The 23,248-nt window shown below is 45.8% G+C and overlaps 1 protein-coding gene across 1 annotated transcript in view; it reads right to left on the bottom strand.

Annotated features, from left to right (window-relative positions):
• MCF2L2 (MCF.2 cell line derived transforming sequence-like 2) overlaps positions 1-23,248 on the bottom strand; it is a 516,938-nt gene that overhangs the window by 94,728 nt on the left and 398,962 nt on the right. The window contains exons 21-23 of the mRNA XM_069727236.1: positions 18,599-18,724; positions 588-809; positions 294-386 (exon numbers count right to left, since the gene is read on the bottom strand). Coding sequence (XP_069583337.1) covers positions 294-386; positions 588-809; positions 18,599-18,724 — 441 coding nt within the window. The remainder of the gene's footprint in view (positions 1-293; positions 387-587; positions 810-18,598; positions 18,725-23,248) is intronic.

Genomic DNA, 23,248 nt, shown 5'->3' with positions numbered 1-23,248 from the left:
TATATATACTTAATGCTACGTTCAAGAACACAAAGATCACTAAGCCTAAGTTACAATAACTGTCTGAATTCCATCCCATACTCATTTTACAGTTCAACTCCGAAAAGATACATTGTTCGTAGGACTTATTGTAAAAATACAGAAATCAATTATGTACACCGTGTTTTACACACAGCATAAAAAGCAATACAAAAGGAAACCTAAGAGGGAAATGTTAAAGGAATTCTGAGAAGAGAAAGTCAAATGATGTGCGGTATAACTAATAAAATGTGTTACTAGCATATTGTCATTACCTGTATTATGTACACTTCTTCTCTGCCATTAAACCAAACTTCAAACTTCTTGTTATCCCCTTTCACATTTTCAGTTATACCAACAGAACTCATCTGATTTATGAAATATAATGTAGAAGAAAAATAAACATGAATAGATTAAACACAATTTCACAACGTCATGACACCAAAGTGTGCACATACTGATCCTTCCAAAAGCCTTCCATATCTAAATTCTTCAGCACTTTGTCATATCCGGTGGTAAACTCACATACAACCATGTAATCCTGACTGTACTGATGAGGGGAACATTACCTTTAATGCATGTTTAAAGCTGTAGGAAGGAGATTTCTCATGCCCCTCTGTGCTCTCCTCTCTTTTCTTGCAGAAGAGAAGAGTCTTGGCATACAGAAAGAGGTGCCTTTGCATTGGCTTAAATCTGGCCAGATCTTTTACTTTGTTATGGCCTTTCTTGTGATCAGTCCACACATTAAAAGAGCCCTGCATAAGCAGCTTCCCGAGCTCACCGAGATCACCCTGCAAGTAGAAGACACATTAAAAGTAAAGGGCTTAAATGCCGCAGTCAGTGGCAGAATAAAGGGTTGTCGGCAATTTGAAAAAGTTGCCTGAAAGCAGCAAGTGGTATAAAATAATTAATAAAAATATTATCAGTCATTTGGTCAATCGTCCACTGTTCCAGTGTGAGAGCTTCAGTGATCCTCCATCCAAATGAATGATGTTTGAGCCATCATTGATATGACTGCTGCAGTCGATCAAGTGATCTGTGTGATAAGGTGCCATACCGGCGAGCATAACTGCTGATGCCAAAGACTGGCCGCAGTAGGCACGTAAATGTTGATCCCGCTGTCATCACTGCAGGATTGGTGGGGCCACTGGAGTTGCAGGGAATTTACAGATACTTTAAAAACTTTGATGGCAGTGCTTCTTTAAAATTGAATCCCAGTAAGATAGAACCTGTCCACTGAGGCCACAGCATCTAAACAAAGACTAGCTGAATTTCTGCGCTGGATCAGCAAGTGATTAAAGAGGGATGTACTGGGGTTTTAGTGCATTTTTTGCTCTTTTTTCTCAAATTGTTGTAAATCCCTTTAAGGCCGGGATCACACATTCGCGAGATACGTCCGAGTCTCGCAGGTGAAAACCCAGCTCTGGCGCCGGCACTACAGAGCGGAACGTGCAGCCGCACAGCAATACATGGAGCTGCATGTGTGAACCCAGTCTTAAAGAGAATCTGTCACCAGGGTTTGGCTACCCCATCTGACAGAAGTATGATATAGGGATAGTACCCCTGATTCCAACAATGTGTCACTTATTGGGCTTCTTACTGTTGTTTTATCTGCTGTAGATCTACCACTTCTGACTCCTGTATAACCCTGAAAAGAAATTTTTTGAGGTTTGTGTACACTGTGCATAGGCAGAAAGCTACCAATCAGTGGTGGAGGCGGGGATGTACAGAGCTCATAAATATGAAGGATTACATACCAACAGGTTTAATATGATACTATAAGAGGTAGGGTTGAGCGACTTTTAGTTTTTTAGGGTCAAGTCGGGTTTCGCGAAACCCGACTATCTCAAAAGTCAAGTCGAGTGAAATCGGCCGATTATCGCGAAAAGTCGGGGATCGTCCGAAACACGAAACCCAATGCAAGTCAATGGGGAAGCATAGTCGGCAGTGAGTGGAGGCCAGGAAAACATGTACAGTGCCCATTTTAATGGCAAAAACATCCATTCTTGTTACTGAAGCTTGTCAATCTTAATTTACCTCATAATAATAGTAAGGCATTGGAAATTGTGGGTCATTTGGCTAAAGTTGTGGGGGGTAGGGCTGCTTCAAGTATTTAGTGGGCCCACGAAATCTGGACCACGTCACGGCAGTGGAGCAGCGAGAGGTAAGTATTTCAACTTTGCAAGTGCTGTGATCCTGAGCAAGCAGGGGGGACCCACTCGTTGGCATCGGCACTGGCACAGGGCCCCTCAAAGTACGGCGGTGTGTTTGCACGGCGGGGGCGCCTCCCACCGGCAGCGACACTTTTGCGTACTATGAGGGGCCCTGTGCCAGTGACGTCGCCAACGAGTTTCCCCCCCCCCACATGATGAAGGAACCTGCACTTTCATCTGCACCTTCCTCTTTGTCCCCGTGTAAGGTGGTATGGTATGCGGGAAGGGGAACCTGACTTTCAGCAGGGTCACAATCTTGCTGTGTAGCGTGCACGAGGAATGTTGCGTTATGGGTCAATGTACCAGCAGACTCCTCTATCACTGGCTGGGCAATGGGCAGGATGAGGAGGAAACACAGGTATAGGCCCAAAGAATAAAGTGGGCTAAATGCAGTTCAAAATTGGTAACAGGACTAACCAGGGGGCATTGCTTTGTTCAGTGGATTACAACTGTAATGAGAGGCTGACACAGTGAGTAAGTCCAAATCAGTAAGTAGGCTTAATGCAGTTCAAAATTGGTAACAGAAGTAAACAGGCAGCACTGGTTTGTTCAGTGTAGGAGAACATCAAGGAGCGGCAGACACCGTTAGTACGGCCAACAAAACAAGTAGGCCAAATGCAGTGTTATATTACAAACAATTTAACGACAGCCTGAAGATAGAAGCTAGGGAAAGGCAACCTGGAGAACACCTTGGAGCGGAAGACACCGTTTGTAGAACCCAGACCCAACTTGTAGGCCTAATGCAGTGTTGTTTCAACAACTACTTAATGAGAGCTTGAAGATAGAAGCTAGGGAGAGGCAACCTGGAGAACATCTTGGAGCGGCAGACACCGTCTCTACAACCCAGACCCAACTTGTAGGCCTAATGCAGTGTTGTTTCAACAACTACTTAACGAGAGCTTGAAGATAAAAGCTAGGGAGAGGCAACTGTTGTGAATTCTGTTGTCGGGCTCCCTCATGTGGTCATGAATGGTACTTCGGCTGGTTCTGTCCATGGACTTCCTCTGGTGGGTGTTTCTGAGTTTCCTTCCACAGGTGACGAGGTTAATTCGTTAGCTGCTGCTCTATTTAACTCCACTTAGATCTTTGCTCCATGTCACCTGTCAATGTTCCAGTATTGGTCTAATTCACTCCTGGATCGTTCTTGTGACCTGTCTTCCCATCAGAAGCTAAGTTCCAGCTTGTATTTCTTTGGTTCGCTATTTTTCTGTCCAGCTTGCTATTTAATTTGTTGTCTTGCTTGCTGGAAGCTCTGGGACGCAGAGGGAGCGCCTCCGCGCCGTGAGTCGGTGCGGAGGGTCTTTTTGCGCCCTCTGCGTGGTCTTTTTGTAGATTTTTGTGCTGACCGCAAAGTAACCTTTCCTATCCTCGGTCTGTTCAGTAAGTCGGGCCTCACTTTGCTAAATCTATTTCATCTCTGTGTTTGTATTTTCATCTTTACTCACAGTCATTATATGTGGAGGGCTGCCTTTTCCTTTGGGGAATTTCTCTGAGGCAAGGTAGGCTTTATTTTTCTATCTTCAGGGCTAGCTAGTTTCTTAGGCTGTGCCGAGTTGCATAGGGAGCGTTAGGCGCAATCCACGGCTATTTCTAGTGTGTTTGATAGGTTTAGGGATTGCGGTCAGCAGAGTTCCCACGTCCCAGAGCTCGTCCTTTATTATCAGTAACTATCAGGTCATTCCGTGTGCTCTTAACCACCACGTCCATTATTGTCCTGACCACAAGGTCATAACAGGCAACCTGGAGAATACCTTGGAGCAGCAGACACCGTCTCTACAACCCAGACCCAACTTGTAGGCCTAATGCAGTGTTGTTTCAACAACTACTTAACGAGAGCTTCAAGATAGAAGCTAGGGAAAGGCAACCTGGAGAACACCTTGGAGCGGCAGACACCGTCTCTACAACCAAGACCCAACTTGTAGGCCTAATGCAGTGTTGTTTCAACAACTACTTAACGAGAGCTTCAACATAGAAGCTAGGGAGAGGCAACCTGGAGAACATCTTGGAGCAGCAGACACCGTCTCTACAACCCAGACCCAACTTGTAGGCCTAATGCAGTGTTGTTTCAACAACTACTTAACGAGAGCTTCAAGATAGAAGCTAGGGAGAGGCAACCTGGAAAACACCTTGGAGCGGCAGACACCGTCTCTACAACCCAGACCCAACTTGTAGGCCTAATGCAGTGTTGTTTCAACAACTACTTAACGAGAGCTTCAAGATAGAAGCTAGGGAGAGGCAACCTGGAGAACACCTTGGAGCGGCAGACACCGTCTCTACAACCCAGACCCAACTTGTAGGCCTAATGCAGTGTTATTTCAACAACTACTTAATGAGAGCTTCAAGATAGAAGCTAGGGAGAGGCAACCTGGAGAACATCTTGGAGCAGCAGACACCGTCTCTACAACCCAGACCCAACGTGTAGGCCTAATGCAGTGTTGTTTCAACAACTACTTAACGAGAGCCTTCAAGATAGAAGCTAGGGAGAGGCAACCTGGAGAACACCTTGGAGCGGCAGACACCGTCTCTACAACCCAGACCCAACTTGTAGGCCTAATGCAGTGTTGTTTCAACAACTACTTAACGAGAGCTTCAAGATAGAAGCTAGGGAGAGGCAACCTGGAGAACACCTTGGAGCGGCAGACACCGTCTCTACAACCCAGACCCAACTTGTAGGCCTAATGCAGTGTTGTTTCAACAACTACTTAACGAGAGCCTGAAAATGGAATTTCAGGACAGGAAACCATGAGAACAGCACGGAGCGGCATACACCGTTAGTAGGCCCCAACCACACTAGTAGGCCAAATTCAGTGTAATATTAACAACTACTTAACGAGAGCTTGAAAATGGAATTTCAGGACAGGAAACCAGGATAACACCAAGGAACAGCAGACACCGTTAGTAGACCCCAACCCAACTAGTAGGCCAAATGCAGTTGTTCCATTTAACAACTATTTAACAAGAGCCTGAAGATAGAAGCTCAGGAAAGACAACCAGGAGAACATCTTGGAGCGGCAGACACCGTTAGTAGGCCCCAACCAAACTAGTAGCCCCACTGCAGTTGTTCGATTAAAAAACTATTTAACGAGAGCCTGAAGATTGAAGCTCAGGAAAGGCAACCAGGAGAACACCTTGGAGCGGCAGACACTGTTAGTAGGCCCCAACCAAACTAGTAGCCCCACTGCAGTTGTTCGATTTAAAAACTATTTAACAAGAGCCTGAAGATTGAAGCTCAGGAGAGGCAACCAGGAGAACACCTTGGAGCGGCAGACACTGTTTGTAGGCCCCAACCAAACTAGTAGCCCCACTGCAGTTCGATTAAAAAACTATTTAACAAGAGCCTGAAGATAGAAGCTCAGTAAAGGCAATCAGGAGAACACCTTGGAGCGGAAGACTCAGTTTGTAGACCACAACGAAACTTGTGGCCCCAATGCAGTTTGATAATTCTGACAGGCTGAAAACCAGCCTTTTTTTTTTTTTTTTTAGAGGAGGACAGCTGTATTAAGTGGCGCAGACAGACACTGCTAGTAGGCCTTACACCACAAAGTAGGCTCACTGCAGGTTGAAAAAAAGTTAGATGGGTACACAGTCGGCATTGGTGTGCTCAGCGGAGGACAAATGGAAGGAGGGACCGCAGACACACTTAGTAGGCCTAAAATTAAAAAAAATAGGCTCAAAGCACCTTCGATTATGTGGCAGGGGTACACAGGCAGTATTGGTGTGGTCAGCGGAGGACGATTGGAAGGAGTGTCTGACACAGTTAGTACTCTCAAAAAATAAATAGATGTTAATGTCTCGCAAAACAACAAAACCAAAAAAAAAAGGGTGGCATACTTAGGTACAGGGGGGGGCTCCTCTGCTGAGTTTCAGACATAGTAATTTGGCGCTAAGTATTTACTGGTGTCAATATAGGACACTGACCCTGACTATTTTAACTAGCATCATACATGTCAACAAATTGGTATTGTCAGTGCCAGGCATTGAAGGATGTCAGCGCATAGTCTAAACATTGTTGGAGCTGTGAGAGATAATTTTGCAAGTGGTAGAGCACTGTTTGAGCTGGGGGGGGGGAACTCTCTTGTGGCCGGCGGTACAAGCCCAGGGCCCCTCATGTTACAATGGTGTGTCTGACGTTGGTTGCGCGCCACCACCGCCAGAGACACTTTATTGTACTATGAGGGACCCAGTGGCAGTGCCGTCGACCAAAAGCGGGCACACCCACCTCTTCAGACAAACAGCACTCTCAGTGGGGGGGAGTTAGCCCATTTAGGGAGGTGTAAACATGTAAATATGCTGGACAAAAAGCTGCTGCAAATTAAGAGATTGGAACAGTCAGTAAGACCAGTCCACAAGCAAGACCTTTTTATAGGAAAGCTAGGTGTCAGCCGGGAAAGGTGGGGCAAAATAATTAGAAATCCATGAGTGGTTCATTTTAATGAAGGTTAGATCATCAACATTTTGGGTAGCCAGACGAGTCCTTTTTTCGGTCAATATTGAACCAGCAGCACTGAATACTCTTTCTGATAGCACACTAGCTGCTGGGCAAGCAAGCTCCTGCAATGCATATTCTGTGTTGTGAATTCCGCTCTTGGGCTCCCTTTCGGTGGTTGTAAGTGGCACTTTTGTGAGTTCTGCTCTTGGGCTCCCTCCGGTGGTTTTAAGTGGAATGGCTGCTCCTTGGATTTAGCTGTGAGCAGCTGCTTCCACTGATTGTCCTTTCTGCTCGGCTATTTAGCCTGGCTCTTTCCTTCAGCTTGTGCCACTTGTCAATGGTTCCTGGTTGGATTCACATCTCTTTGGATTTCCCTGTTATCCTGACCAGTTCAGCAAAGCTAAGTCCTTGCTTGCTCTTTTCTGTCCACAGGTTGTGGACTTATCCGTTCAGTGCTTTCTATGTTTGTCCAGCTTGTCAGTATGAATTAATTCTGTGATGCTGGAAGCTCTGGGAAGCAGATTTACCCTCCACACCATTAGTCAGGTGTGGAAATTTTTGTAAACTCTGTGTGGATTTTTTGTAGTGTTTTATACTGACCGCACAGTATTCCATCCTGTCCTATCTATCTAGCTAGACTGGCCTCCTATGCTCATCCTAGTTTCATTCTGTGTATGTCTTTTCCCTCTCCACTCGGGCTATCTATCCTTTGGGGATTTTCTCTGAGGCAAGATAGTTTTCCTGTTTCTATCTTTAGGGGTAGTTAGTTCTCAGGCTGTGACGAGGTGCCTAGGGAGTGTTAGGAGCATCCCACGGCTACTTCTAGTGTTGTGTTGAGCTTTGGGACTGCGGTCAGTACAGATACCACTTCCTTCAGAGCTCGTTCCATGTTGCTCCTAAACCACCAGATCATAACAATTCTGCCAATTCAGGCCAGGTGTCTATTTTGGATGCCCAGTAATCACATGGGAATGACAGTTGAGGGAGAACATCGATAAGGGATGAAAAATAGTTAGTAACCATACTGGACAAATGTTGTCTCCTGTCACTTTGAATTGATGCTGCAGTACCTGTCCTGTCTGCGGTCATTGCGAAATCACTCCACAACCTGGTCAGAAAACCCCTCTGTCCAACGCCACTTCTGATTTGTGCACCTCTAACACCTCTGCCCTGTTGCCACCTGCAGCTCGTGTGAGAACCGTCACCGGCGCTGTGTGCTGGGAACGCCTGAATCAAACGATCTACAAGAATTGCTTGTTTGGTTGCTAATATTTGTTCGAGGTTCTCATGTGGCATGATGTTATGCAATGTGCCTTTATAGCGAGGATCAAGGAGGCAGGCCAACCAGTAATCGTCATCGGTCATCATTTTAATAATGCGTGGGTCCCTTTTGAGGATACGTAAGGCATAATCCGCCATGTGGGCCAAAGTTCCAGTTGTCAAATCTGCGGTTGTGCTGGGTTGAGGGGCAGTTTCAGGCAAATCTACGTCACTTGTCTCCCTCAAAAAACCTGAACCCAGCCTTGCAACACCACCAGTTGCTATTGGTCCCGGAGAAGCTTCCTCATTCAAAAAATACTCATCCCCATCATCCTCCTCGTCCTCCTCCTCTTCACCCGCTACCTCGTCCTGTAGCCTGCCCTGACCAGACAATGGTTGACTGTCATCAAGGCTTCCCTCTTCCTCGGCTGCAGACGCCTGCTCCTTTATGTGCGTCAAACTTTGCATCAGCAGACGCTCATGCTTATTATGGCGTTGTCTGCACTAACCAGCCGTGTGCATTCCTCAAAACACTGAAGGATTTGACACAGGTCTTGTACCTTCGACCACTGCACACCTGACAACTCCATGTCTGCCATCCAACTGCCTGCCCGTGTATGTGTATCCTCCCACAAATACATAACAGCACGCCTCTGTTCGCACAGTCTCTGAAGCATGTGCAGTGTGGAGTTCCACCTTGTTGCAACGTCGATGATTAGGCGATGCTGGGGAAGGTTCAAAGACCGCTGATGGTTCTGCATACGGCTGGAGTGTACGGGCGAACGGCAGATATGCGAGCAAAGTCTGCGCACTTTGAGGAGCAGGTCGGGTAACCCCGGATAACTTTTCAGGAAGCACTGCACCACCAGGTTTAAGGTGTGAGCCAGGCAAGGAATGTGTTTCAGTTGTGAAAGGGCTGTGGCAGCCATAAAATTCCTTCCGTTATCACTCACTACCTTGCCTGCCTCAAGATGTACACTGCCCAGCCATGACTGAGTTTCTTGCTGCAAGAACTCGGACAGAACTTCCGCGGTGTGTCTGTTGTCGCCCAAACACTTCATTACCAATACAGCCTGCTGACGCTTGCCACTAGCTGTCCCATAATGGGACACCTCGTGTGCAACAGTGGCAGCTCCGGATGGAGTGGTCGTGCGACTGCGGCCTGTGGACGAGCTCTCGCTTCTGCAGGAGGATGAGGAGGAGGGGGGGCGAACGCCTACAGCCAACTGTTTCCTAGACCGTGGGCTAGGCAGAACTGTCCCAATATTGCTGTCCCCTGTGGACCCTGCATCCACCACATTAACCCAGTGTGCCATGATGGACACGTAACATCCCTGGCCTTGCCTACTGGTCCATGCATCTGTTGTCAGGTGCACCTTTGTACTCACAGATTGCCTGAGTGCATGGATGATGCGGTCTTTTACATGCTGGTGGAGGGCTGGGATGGCTTTTCTCAAAAAGAAGTGTCGACTGGGTAGCTCGTAGCGTGGTACAGCGTAGTCCATCAGGGCTTTAAAAGCTTCGCTTTCAACTAACCGGTAGGGCATCATATCTAACGAGATTAGTCTAGCAATGTGGGCATTCAAACCCTGTGTACGCGGATGCGAGGATGAGTACTTCCTTTTCCTAACGAGAGTCTCATGTAGGGTAAGCTGGACTGGAGAGCTGCAGATGGTGGAACTAGCGGGGGTGCCGGTGGACATGGCAGACTGAGAGAGGGTTGGAGATAGTATTCTTGCTGGTGCCCTACATGCAATGTTTCCTACCACGAACCTGGTGATTCCCTGACTGCTTTGGCCTTGGCGACGAAACCTGCACATTTACTGCAGGTGGTGCGGGAAATGGTGGGCTTACAGTGAGGGAAGGGATGTAGCGTTGATGACTAGCTTCATTGGCCGAGGGTGCTACAACCTTAAGGGACGTTTGGTAGTTAGTCCAGGCTTGCAAATGCATGGTGGTTAAATGTCTACGCATGCAACTTGTATTTAGACTTTTAAGATTCTGACCTCTGCTTAAGGTAGTTGAACATTTTTGACAGATGACTTTGCGCTGATCATTTGGATGTTGTTTAAAAAAATGCCAGACTGCACTCTTTCTACTATCGGATACCTTTTCAGGCATTGCAGACTGAGCTTCTTTAACCGGATGGCCACGCTGTCCTACAACTGGTTTTGGTTTTGCCACACGTTTTTGGCCAGATACGGGCCTGGCAGATGGAACCTGTTGCGAGGTTGATGCCTGCTGCGGCTCCTCCTCTTCCGCTTCAGAGCTACTGCCGTCTGCACCCTGTTCCCCCAATGGCTGCCAATCGGGGTCAACAACTGGGTCATCTATGACCTCCTCTTCTATCTCGTGTGCAACTTCGTCTGTGTCACCGTGTAAGCCGGTGGTATAGCGTTTATGACGGGGGACCATAGTCTCATCAGGGTCTGATTCTGGATCAGTACACTGCGAGGGCAATGTTCTGGTCTGAGTCAAAGGAACAGCATAGTAATCTGGCTGTGGCTGTGCATCTGTGCACTCCATGTCCAATTCAACTTGTAATGGGCATGGCCTGTTAACTGTTTCACTTTCTAACCCAGGAATGGTATGTGTAAAGAGCTCCATGGAGTAACCTGTTGTGTCTCCCGATGCATCCTTCTCTGTTGTTCTTGGTGAAGAAGACAAGGAAGCGACTTGTCCCTAACCGTGAACATCCACTAACGACGCGCTGCTTTTACATTTAGCAGTTTCAGAAGAGGAGGCGAAAGAGCTAGAGGCTGAGTCAGCAAGGAAAGCCAAAACTTGTTCTTGCTGCTCCGGCTTTAAAAGCGGTTTTCCTACTCCCAAAAAAGGGAGCGTTCGAGGCCTTGTGTAGCCAGACGACGAACCAGGCTCAACAACTCGAGACTTAGGTGCTATATTGCTTTTCCCATGACCACCTGATGCTCCACCACCACTACCATCATTACCAGCTGGCAATGACCGCCCACGGCCACGACCTCTTCCACCAGACTTCCTCATTGTTTGAAAAACGTAACCAAACTAACGGTATTTGTTACTGTAAAACCAGTTACAAGGTGAACTCAAACTTCTGTTGGATTTATATATCCCTTTATAGGTGGGAGAGACTGCAGGGAAAATCAGGCCCAATCAGGGGCGGATTAGAAGAGGGTCAATCTGGGCGGTAGCCCAGGGCCCAGTGGTGTGGGGGGGCCCTGGGCTGCCGCACAGATTGACCGCCGGCCGCCGCCATCATTCAGGGCATTACTCGCATGATCGATTCGCATCATATGACAGCACAGTGAGTCACTGTCAGTGACACACAGTGGCACCCCCGGCCGTGAGTCACCAGCCGCCCGCCCCTGTCAGACTGCTTTTGTTGCCGGCGCCGCAGTGGCGACGCGCACGCGCCGACGCGTTAACCTCCTCCTCCTTATGTGCCGGGCCCGTGCGGCCGGCCGCTGTGCCCCTGCCGTGCCGTCACTCTCACTGCCATGCCGTGCCGGGAGCCCCCCGGACCCGGTGGGCAGAGAGAGGGGGCCCGCATCGGCCCCGTCTCATCTGCTCAACGGGCCCCTGGCGGCGCTGCCTGCGGCGGTTTCCTATTGCCATGCGGGCGCGCCCGCACGGCAATAGTTAACAATAGCCGTTGGCCGCAGGCGCGCAGCGCACACGTCGCCGGCGTCTGACATCATTGTCAGTCGCTGGCGAGTGCGCGCTGCTGGAGGAAGCTCACCGCCTGGATCGCTGGTAAGGTGAGGACTGGAGAATTTGTTTTTTTTTTTTATAACCTAACGGTGGAGGCGGAGCGGAGGAGTCGGACACTGGGGATGGGGGGGCCAGGGGCAGAATGCTGGGAGCAGGAGGACACAGTCTGGGACTGGGGCAGTCTGATTTCTGGACACACTGGGTCTGGGGGGGCAGCAATGATGATGGAGGAGGACACAGTCGGGACTGGGGGCCTCAAATGATTGCATTTGCTATTGCTGGACACACTGGGGGGGGCAATGCAGGAGACACTGGGGGGGCAATGCAGGAGACACGGGGGGGCAATACAGGAGACACTGGGGGGGGCAATGCGGAAGGACAGTCTGGGGACTGGCTGGGCAGATGATTGCTGGACAATGGACATACTGGGGCAATGATGCTGGAGGAGGACACAGTCGGGATTGGGGGCCTCAAATGATTGCATTTGCTATTGCTGGACACACTGGGGGGGGGCAATGCAGGAGACACTGGGGGGGGGCAATGCAGGAGACACTGGGGGGGGGGAAATGCTGGAGGACACAGTCTGGGGACTGGCTGGGCAGATGATTGCTGGACACACTGGGGCAATGATGCTGGAGGAGGACACAGTCGGGACTGGGGGCCTCAAATGATTGCATTTGCTATTGCTGGACACACTGGGGGGGGCAATGCAGGAGACACTGGGGGGGGCAATGCAGGAGACACTGGGGGGGCAATACAGGAGACACTGGGGGGCAATGCGGAAGGACACAGTCTGGGGACTGGCTGGGCAGATGATTGCTGGACAATGGACATACTGGGGCAATGATGATGGAGGAGGACACAGTCGGGACTGGGGGCCTCAAATGATTGCATTTGCTATTGCTGGACATACTGGGGGGGGCAATTTAGGAGACACTGAGGGGGGCAATGCAGGAGACACTGGGGCAATGCTGGAGACACTGGGGCAGATTGCTGGAGACACTGGGGCAGATTGCTGGAGACACTGGGGCAGATTGCTGGACACACTGGGGGTAATATGCTGGACACACTGGGGCAGATGATTGCTGGAGACACTGGGGCAATGCTGGAGACACTGGGGCAATGCTGGAGACACTGGGGCAATGCTGGAGACACTGGGCCAGATTGCTGGACACACTGGTGGTAATATGCTGGACACTGTCTGGGGGAAATATGCTGGACATACTGGGGCAGATTGCTGGACACACTGGGGGTAATATGCTGGACACCCTGGGGGTAATATGCTGGACACACTGGGGGTAATATGCTGGACACACTGGGGTAATATGCTGGACACACTGGGGCAGATTGCTGGACACACTGGGGGCAGGACTGGAGGCATGGGCAGAATAGACACGGGGCATGATTAGAGACACGGGGTAGAATGAAAGACATGGGGCAGGATTGGATCATGGGGCAGGATGGGGAGATCATATGGTGTAGAATGGATACTCATGAGTGCAGGATGGGAGAACATATGGCTGGAGCCAGGAATGAGACACACGGGGCCAGGATGGGGGATATTATTACCATAGAGGCTAATTAAGGGATATTATTACTGCAGTGCTGTGTTTTTCTTTTATTTTTTGAGTATACTGTTTTAAATGGGGGGGGCGGTCCTGAACTGTGCAGAGTGACAGTATATCGCCTTTTTTTCTTCATGTGGTGTAATGTAGAAGTTGTGAAAAATTAAGTAATGTGTTCTGCAAGCGGAGCTCGAGATAACTGTGTTATTTCCTGCAGAAATGAGAAATGATGGCGGTCTGTGCTGGATGAAAGATGAAGGACTTCACCTAGAGACGTCACTGGTGAGTCAGTGTTACCTATACACTGACACTATACACTGTATACTATATACAGAGGTCCTGTGTACAGTACAATGTCACCAGTGATCACTGTATTACCTCTACACAGACACTGCATACTAAGTACAGATCTCCTGTGAATACTGGCACTTATGGTGATACTGATAGTATTGTGTTTTTTTTTTTTTTATTACTGATCAGTATTGTAGTATTCAGTCACTATGTGGTGGTAATATGTGGTCTGGAAATGGTGTTGTGGTATTTGTCCCTTGTATGTGCTATTTGGTCACCAAGTGGTAATATGTGGTCTTGACATGGTGCGGTGGTATTTGTTCCTTGTATGTGATATTATTCGATCACTGTGGTTGTAATTTGTAGTCTGGTCATGCTGCGGTGGTATTTGTGCCTTGTATGTGGTGATATTGGTCAAGATATACCTAAATTGTATTGCAGATTTTAACAAATATTTAATAGGTTACAGTAGAGTAGGGCCCGGCCATTTTTCTGGAATAATCTGGTTCGGGTATATCATGACCCCCGTCACATGACCCCCGTCACATGACCCCCGTCACATGACCCCCGTCACATGACCTCCGTCACATGACCGGGGGGGCCCACAGTGTGTGAACAGCCCGGGGCCCTGGCTACCCTTAATCCACCCCTGGGCCCAATGTATAACAGTACACAGCTTCTGTGGCAGACAGATATGCCACTAACAGGACTGACGCAGATGCAGACACTACCAATAAAATTCTCACCCTTTTTATTTTTTCTGGGAGAATATTGAAAAAATGTGGCCCACTCTTATACAGTATATGTTCTGTGGCATAAAATGAAAGACAGATGCCACACACACGACTGGCACTGAGGCAGAATTGCCAATCTTAATCACCCACTATTTTTTTTTTTCCTGGGAGAACTGTCATAAAATCTGGCACCGTGTTACACACTAGGTTTTATGTGGCACAAAATGAGAGAGATGGCACACACTGGACTGGCACTGAGGCAGAAATGCCAATCTTAATCTCCCACTATTTTTTTTTTCCTGGGAGAGTTGTCAAAAAATCTGGCACCGTGTTACATACTAGGTTTTATGTGGCACAAAATGAGAGAGATGGCACACACTGGACTGGCTCTGAGGCAGAAATGCCAATCTTAATCTCCCACTATTTCTTTTTATTTATGGGAGAATTGTCAAAAAATCTGGCACCGTGTTACACACTAGGTTTTATGTGGCACAAAATGAGAGAGATGGCACACACTGGACTGGCACTGAGGCAGAATTGCCAATCTTAATCTCCCACTATCTTTTTTTTCTGGGAGAATTTTAAAAAAATCAGGCCCAGTATTACACACTAGGTTTTCTGTGGCACAAAATTAAAAACAGATGCCACACACACGACTGGCACTGAGGCAGAATTGCCAATCTTAAACTACCACTATTTTTTTTTTATTTATGGGAGAATTGGCAAGAAATCAGGCCCACTGTTAGACTGTATGTTTTCTGTGCCGGAAAATGAGACACAGATGCCACACACAGGACTGCCACCGATGCAGATTTGCCAATTTTAATCTGCACCTTTTTTTTTTTTTTCTTCAGGGAGACTAGTGAATAAATCTGGGCCACTGTATTAGAGTATATTTTCTGTGGCAGAAAGTGGCTTGAAGAGATATAACGGAAAAAAAAAAAGGGACTGTCCTACAATTACTATCTCCCTGCAGTAATCTCAGCAAAGTATGGCAGGCAGCTATAACAAGGAGTGGACTGCTGCACAAAAAAGTCAAAAGTGTGGCAAACAAACAAGATAGCTGTGCAGAAAGGAAGGAGCAACAGGATTTGTGCTTTGAAAAAAGCCTAACAAAAGAAAAAATGAAGTGCACTTACCCGTATATGCCCGTATATGCACTTACCCGTTTTGGACCCGTTGAAGTGCTGAGGCACGAAACGATCGTTGTCCGTTTTTTTCACATCCCTCCCTGCACTTTTTGTACCATGTCCGAATAAAGTATTGTGACCAGCATATACGGGTAAGTGCACTTCATTTTTTTCTTTTGTTGGACTATTATGTTGCACTTTGGAAGCTGCACCCCGTAAGGTATTTGGCTCTCTGATCAGTTTGGGTTGTTGCATTTTTAGAATCTAACTAGGTAGCAGCGGTGCGGTGGTTTTTTTTCTTTGTATTGCTTTGAAAAAAGCAGTTGGTTTGCACAGCGGCGTACAAACAGCAATGCAGCTATCAGGGAGCCTTCTAGGGCAGCCCAATGAGCTACAGCGCTGAGGAAAATAAAATGTAGCCTCCACTGTCCCTGCAAACAAAAGGTGGTGTTGGACAGTGGAAATCGCTACAGCACAAGCGGTTTGGGGGTTAATGTACCCTGCCTAACGCTATCCCTGCTTCTGACAAAGTGGCAGCAACCTCTTCCTATGCTCAGATCAGCAGCAGTAAGATGGCGGTCGACGGGAACGCTCCTTTATAGCCCCTGTGACGCCGCAGAAAGCAAGCCAATCACTGCAATGCCCTTCTCTAAGATGGTGGGGACTAAGACCTATGTCATCACGCTGCCCACACTCTGCGTCCACCTTCATTGGCTGAGAAATGGCGCTTTTCGCGTCATTGAAACGGGACTTTGGCGTGATAGTCGCGTACCGCGTGGCCGACCCCACACAGGGATCGGATCGGGTTTCATGAAACCCGACTTTGCCAAAAGTCGGCGACTTATGAAAATGACCAATCCGTTTCGCTCAACCCTAATAAGGGGTTCACCATGGGCAAATATGGAAACATGACAAAAAAGAAAAGAGAACACTTCAGGAGATAGCACCCAGTGTGCCAACCACAACTCACACCACAGCTGCTGATTTGTGCCATATTATTTGGATTTCAATTTTCAGGTCTTGATACTTTTCAGTCTTATCGATTTTATTTTTCATCGACCCTGATATCTATATTATATTATTTATTATTATATATTATAGTGGTTTTACTTTCTTAATTTGTGCATTCCTTACTAAAGAATTAATTATTCTTCCTAATATCTGTTAATCTATCAATCACTATAGAAGGAAAAACATATTGGGGAACAGCTTCAGCCAATCTGATTTTTCTGGTTTTCCTTATATGCCGCACTTTTTTTGTTTTGAGCATGCAGCAAATGTAGTGAAGCATTCCCATGAAAATGTTTATACCTTTAATATACAACCCACCATAATTTTTCCCGTATGCTAGGTTAAAAAATTAACCATTACTGACTACCACATTTTTTGTTCTTGATTTCTTTTAGTGTTTCTTAAAGCCAGAAAGTTGCCATTTGAAATGACTTGTTTTGTTCGTCTGTGATCTGCTTTTTTTCTACAAAATTAAACAACTGAATGAACATCCTCCAAGGCCGGTGATTTCATAATTTTTGCCAGGGGTTGCATTACAATCATCATACTATGTGGCACCATGCACTTACTATTGATAATTTTGCCTCTCTACCCAGTTGATTCTTCTCTTTTCCATTAGGTCGATGACATTACATGATTAACAACTGACTAGCTGAATCTTAGCTCTATGTAGAAACAGGAGGTCAATTTTTACTGCATGAGTCATCACTGAAAAGTTCCTAGTACAGGGGAGGAGAGAGCAACTGGGTCAGGCGTTGAAAAGGGAAATGATTCAAAAATAAATTAGCTGGGTAGAAAAGTAAAATGAGCAATTGTAAGTACACAGTGCTATGTAATATGATGATTGTAATATATTAAGAGGATAAAAACCATAATGGGAGAAGGAGTGCTTCTTTAAGTGATTATAACAGTGGCCTACAAATCCCAGGAAACAGCCTGATTCCCTGTGTTTTGTGCGGAGACTCAGCTGAGCTGTAAACCTGGACTGTCCGAGATAAGAATTTTTATACTGGACCTATAACAACGAATAACCGTACCCTAATGAAGGAAAAGTGGATTTTTCCAAAACATTATTTTTTGTCTCCTACAGCCCAATGTACAGTTGAGTAAGTGATGTCATATGCCAGGTCCAGGAACACACACGCATGTCACTATCAGGAATGCCACAGCTGAGGCATACTGGTTTCATACAACGGTGTACACACTGGAGTAACCTTCCCTTTATACTTGCCAGGATATTCTGTTCATCGGAATGGTTCAATTATCTCACTAATGTAAATTTTTCAGCATACCTTATATTACTTACATCACATACATTGCATTCTAGTTTGCAACCCCACGCATGTGCGAAGCATCGATTTTCTGACCTATGTAGGTAAGATTGGACCCTTTTATCTATTCAAATATTTATTGTTATCCAAATCGCTCTTAAACCTCAACCTCGTTGCATTATAGTTATAGTTAGTGCTGTCTTTTGTTGGAACATGTTCTATTTATTTTATTTTATTCCCCTACTCATTATAGTTAGCGCAGTGTTCTACCTTCTTCTCTCTGATGTTCTACATGTACGTAATATTGCATGGGACACTTCTCTAATCACCTGCAGCTACTATAATCCACTTTTAGAAGGTGTGCATGAATGTTTTCTGAGTCTTTCCAGTTATAATTTTTATTAGGGTCCAAAACTGTTGACCAATGTTTTAAAAAAAGTAGTTCTTAAAAATAATGTATTAGCAAAAATTGAGAATTTTTAAGGTGGCAATACTATAAAAAAATTTAAAAACTAGCACATATATGCAAAAACTGTGATTTTTCTGTGGTCAAAAACTTAACATATAGACACTTAAAAATACATGTTACCTGTTTGATTTTGTGATTTGCTTAGAACTAAATGAGGTCAGGACTTACTACAAACATGTTTTTGTTAGTAATAATAATAATAATAATTGGTTAAATCGCCTGGTTTTATAAAATACTGCCAGGAAATGTGAAACAATGATTTGCCTGGTTGAACTGGTCTGACGCTTGGATGTGACCATTCAGCAAGTATTACACAAACATTACTGTAAAGGTCTGTTTGCTCAGATTTGTTTTTGTTGTCCACACTTCATTCTATAAATGTTGCTATGTAGTTGGAGATCTGTAGATATCTGCTTTCCTTGCATTTACTTTTATTTACCTGTAACTACACAAAGAGTCTAAAGTCACGGAACACAATGAAGTCACGTGCTACACTTGTGCCTTTTTCAATACTTACCTCGTAACCTGTAATGGCTATTTGGTGCATTGAGTCGTTCACAGATTTTATGATATCCAACACAGTTGCGAGTGCTTCTTCTAACTCAGCTGTTCCTTCAGAATTCTTGCTACACTTTAGCATTTCCTATAATGAAAAAGGGCCATTAGGAATGGATTACAATTTATGCAATGATCAAATCATTGTTGTATACGTACAATCCTGTTTACAATGCGGTACTGATTGAAAAGGAAAAAGTTTAAAGCCAGTGCGCCTCCCAGTACAGTAGGCAGATTCCTCTACTTGTCCCACATACGCCGGTAATTTAGTTACGCCACTGGAGCTTGATACCATGGCCAGTAGATTAGAGATGACCATGACAATACTGTATACTGTGCACAAGAAGGATCCAATCCCCTTCAATGATATGTAAGAAAACTTGGCACTCAGAGTAGATGAAATTAAATAAATTATTTAATATGCAATCCAACAATAAAGGTTCACAAACATTTCGGCCTACATTAGACCTTCCTGAGTGGGCCTATTGTCCAACTGAAAAGATATCAGATTGCATTTTATCCCCTGGGTCAACTAGGAAGCACTGAACGTGGTGTCCACCACTGGTTCAAATAGGCGACTCTGTTTCACGCTGAGTGCCAAGTTTCTTACGTATCATGGCCAGCCTGGTGGTGCTCAGCATTTCGCTGGAAACCTCTAATCATTAAAGGGACACTGTCACCTGTATTTGGAGGGAACAATCTTCAGCCATGGAGGCGGGGTTTTTGGGTGTTTGATTCACCCTTTCCTTACCTGTTGGCTGCATGCTGGCTGCAATATTGGATTGAAGTTCATTCTCTGTCCTCCATAGTACACACCTGCGCTGTGCAAGATTGCCTTGTGCAGGCATGTACTACGGAGGACAGAGAATGAACTTCAATCCAATATTGCAGCCAGCATGAAGCCAGCGGGTAAGGAAAGGGTGAATCAAACACCCAAAAACCCCGCCTCCATGGCTGAAGATTGTTCCCTCCAAATACAGGTGACAGTGTCCCTTTAATAACCCCTCAGCACTTGCCTGATCAACAAGGTTCATTTGGGAATGACTGATTGCTATTTTTCACTAGACTGTTTTCTGACTATGGTTATTGATAGCTAGCCACCCTGATCTAAGTCTGTCTTATTTCCGCATATACTAACGATAAATTCTGAGTAGCAAACATACTTACTTCAATATCTATTCCTATTGTGCCTTGTCCTGTTTAGTTTACCAACTTGTTCTATTTTCTATTGTGATAGAAATATATAACACGATTTCACTGGCATATATACTAACAGCTAATATATACATTATAGTCAATTGCTTCGAATGGCCACCATAGGCCAGACAACGCCTTGGGACTTTCCAGAGGTGAAGAGGAAGTGAACACCAGATGTCTAGAATCTTGGCCTAACTGCAGTAAAGGCGACAATTATGCGTTAGTTGCTTAATCAGCCTGTTGATATGCCTTAACCACAATATTCCATATATTTAGATAACCAATAACAGAGAAGCTTGACCATATGATCCTTAACTAACCTTCCCTTTCCATACGCAACTATAAAAAACATATGTTACTTAAATAAAGCATCAGTATTGATGGAATGTTATTCTGTCACCTAGGTGTAAAGTGTCGCTCAAATACTTAGCTTAATTGAAAACGGATGCAGCACACACGGGGATAGATTTTGCCCAACAACATTTCCTTCACACTATATGTTTATTGTACTTTTTAAGTTCTTACATAAAAGCTTTTATACCACTTTTATTCTGTTTATAAAAAATGGCTAAACGTACTGTATATATGACATTTGTATACAAAATCTTTGAAACACTAATAATGCTATTGTCACAGTAAGTTATTTCTAGGAAATTATAATCAAGAGACATGTTTAGATCACCATTTTGACTTTTGTCTCAGCAATGATTGCCTTTGCATTGCTTAGTGCGTTCATAGTGACATATTAGTGTTAGTGATGCTTTTGGTAACTTGGAGACAATGTACAATTGTACAGTCAGCATCTCCAACAACTGAAACAAGTTCTGGCAGGCTTCTAATCAGACATCTCATAAATATTAGTTTTGTAAAGAGAAGCTATACAGTATATAAAGGGCAGAGTCTGGCTGCATGATTGCAGCCAGGTATGCCTTTCTCCGAAACGCTTCGTCACTTCAGAGAAAACATAGTGTGAACAGCTGACTATGGACTATAAGGAGAGATGTGACTAGTCCGGCAGCACCATCAGCTGACTTCTGCCCACACTACTCCAGGTGATTGATAGGTCTTTTGGGATGAGCTGACCGTGGACGTTTGAGTTCATTGTGTGGGGCAGCACGGTGGTGCAGTGGTTAGCACAGCAGCCTTGCAGCGCTGGAGTCCTGGGTTTTAATCCCACCTAGGACAACATCTGCAAAGAGTTTGTATGTTCTCTCCGTGTTTGCGTGGGCTTCCTCCGGGCACTCCGGTTTCCTCCCACATTCCAAAAACATACTGATAGGGATTCTAGATTGTGAGCCCCATCGGGGACAGTGATGATAATGTGTGCAAACTGTAAAGCGCTGCGGAATATGTTAGCGCTATATAAAAATAAAGATTATTATTATTAAATAAAGATTATTATTATTGTGTTTGGCCAAACATCCAAAGTTCAGTTTGGGTACTAGAACTTGGCCCGAACTTGACCAACCACCTCATAGAAGGCAACGGAGATCCAAAATTTGGTGCTGTAAAATGGTCGTAGTAAGGGCTAGGGGGCTGCAAAAGGAAGCAAATTGGGGGTAGCAGCAGGACGATGGCCCTGCAAACAAATTTGGATAGGGAAATTATTTAAAAGAACATAGAATACAAAAAATATAAAAAATAATAATCTTGAAACGGGAGGCGGACATCCGAGTGGAGCTATGCCTTGCTTATGTAGTTTACTGTACTTGTTAATAAATAAATGAAAAAAACTAAGTGAGGTCCCACCTATTTTTAATAACCAGCCAAGGGAAAGGAGGCAGCTATGACCTGGTCTTATTATGCCGGGAAGGGGCCAATATCGATGAACCTTCCCGGCCTATTACTATCAGCCCCCACTTTTGTGCTTTGCTTTTGATGGGTATTAAAAAAGAGGGGACCCTGAAACAAATAACATGGGGGACTTCTCCAGAAAGCCCGTTGCAATGTTTGGAATCGCAGGGAAAGTCAGTTGCAGAGAGAGAGAATTCTCCAGCTCAAAAGTACAGGTCTGTTATGATAAGGTAATTCAGTACCACAATGGACATAGAGGTCAGAGCACATACAGTGACCTGACAATAACCCAAAAACATAGAACGAGCTCTGAGACGTGGGAACTCTGCTGACCGCAATCCCTAATCCTCACCAACCACACTAGAGGCAGCCGTGGATTGCGCCTAATGCTCCCTATGCAACTCGGCACGGCCTGAGAAACTAGCTAGCCTGAAGATAGAAAATAAGCCTACCTTGCCTCAGAGAAATACCCCAAAGGAAAAGGCAGCCCCCACATATAATGACTGTGAGTTAAGATGAAAAAACAAACGTAGAGATGAAATAGATTTAGCAAAGTGAGGCCCGACTTTCTGAACAGAGCGAGGATAGGAAAGGTAATTTTGCGGTCAACACAAAACCCTACAAAAAACCACGCAAAGGGGGCAAAAAGACCCTCCGTACCAAACTAACGGCACGGAGGTACACCCTCTGCGTCCCAGAGCTTCCAGCAAGCAGGAAAAAACAAATAGACAAGCTGGACAGAAAAAAAACAGCAAACAAAATAGCAAAGCGGAACTTAGCTATGCAGAGCAGCAGGCCACAGGAACGATCCAGGAGGAAACAGGTCCAATACTAGAACATTGACTGGAGGCCAGGATCAAAGCACTAGGTGGAGTTAAATAGAGCAGCACCTAACGACTTCACCACCTCACCTGAGGAAGGAAACTCAGAAGCCGCAGTACCACTTTCCTCCACCAACGGGAGCTCACAGAGAGAATCAGCCGAAGTACCACTTGTGACCACAGGAGGGAGCTCTGCCACAGAATTCACAACAGTACCCCCCCCCCTTGAGGAGGGGTCACCGAACCCTCACCAGAGCCCCCAGGACGACCAGGATAAGCCATATGAAAGGCACGAACAAGATCGGGAGCATGGACATCAGAGGCAAAGACCCAGGAATTATCTTCCTGAGCATAACCCTTCCACTTAACCAGATACTGGAGTTTCCGTCTTGAAACACGAGAATCCAAAATCTTCTCCACAATATACTCCAACTCCCCCTCCACCAAAACCGGGGCAGGAAGGTCAACAGATGGAACCATAGGTGCCACGTATCTCCGCAACAATGACCTATGGAATACGTTATGTATGGAAAAAGAATCTGGAAGGGTCAGACGAAAAGACACAGGATTAAGAACCTCAGAAATCCTATACGGACCAATGAAACGAGGTTTAAACTTAGGAGAGGAAACCTTCATAGGAATATGACGAGAAGATAACCAAACCAAATCCCCAACACGAAGTCGGGGACCCACACAGCGTCTGCGATTAGCGAAACGTTGAGCCTTCTCCTGGGACAAGGTCAAATTGTCCACTACATGAGTCCAAATCTGCTGCAACCTGTCCACCACAGTATCCACAC

Source organism: Ranitomeya imitator, chromosome 5 (genome assembly GCF_032444005.1).
Source record: "Ranitomeya imitator isolate aRanImi1 chromosome 5, aRanImi1.pri, whole genome shotgun sequence".
NCBI lineage: Eukaryota > Metazoa > Chordata > Amphibia > Anura > Dendrobatidae > Ranitomeya > Ranitomeya imitator.
The sequence above is the reverse complement of the archived record's forward strand: the minus strand, read 5'-3'. Positions and strand labels throughout refer to the sequence as shown.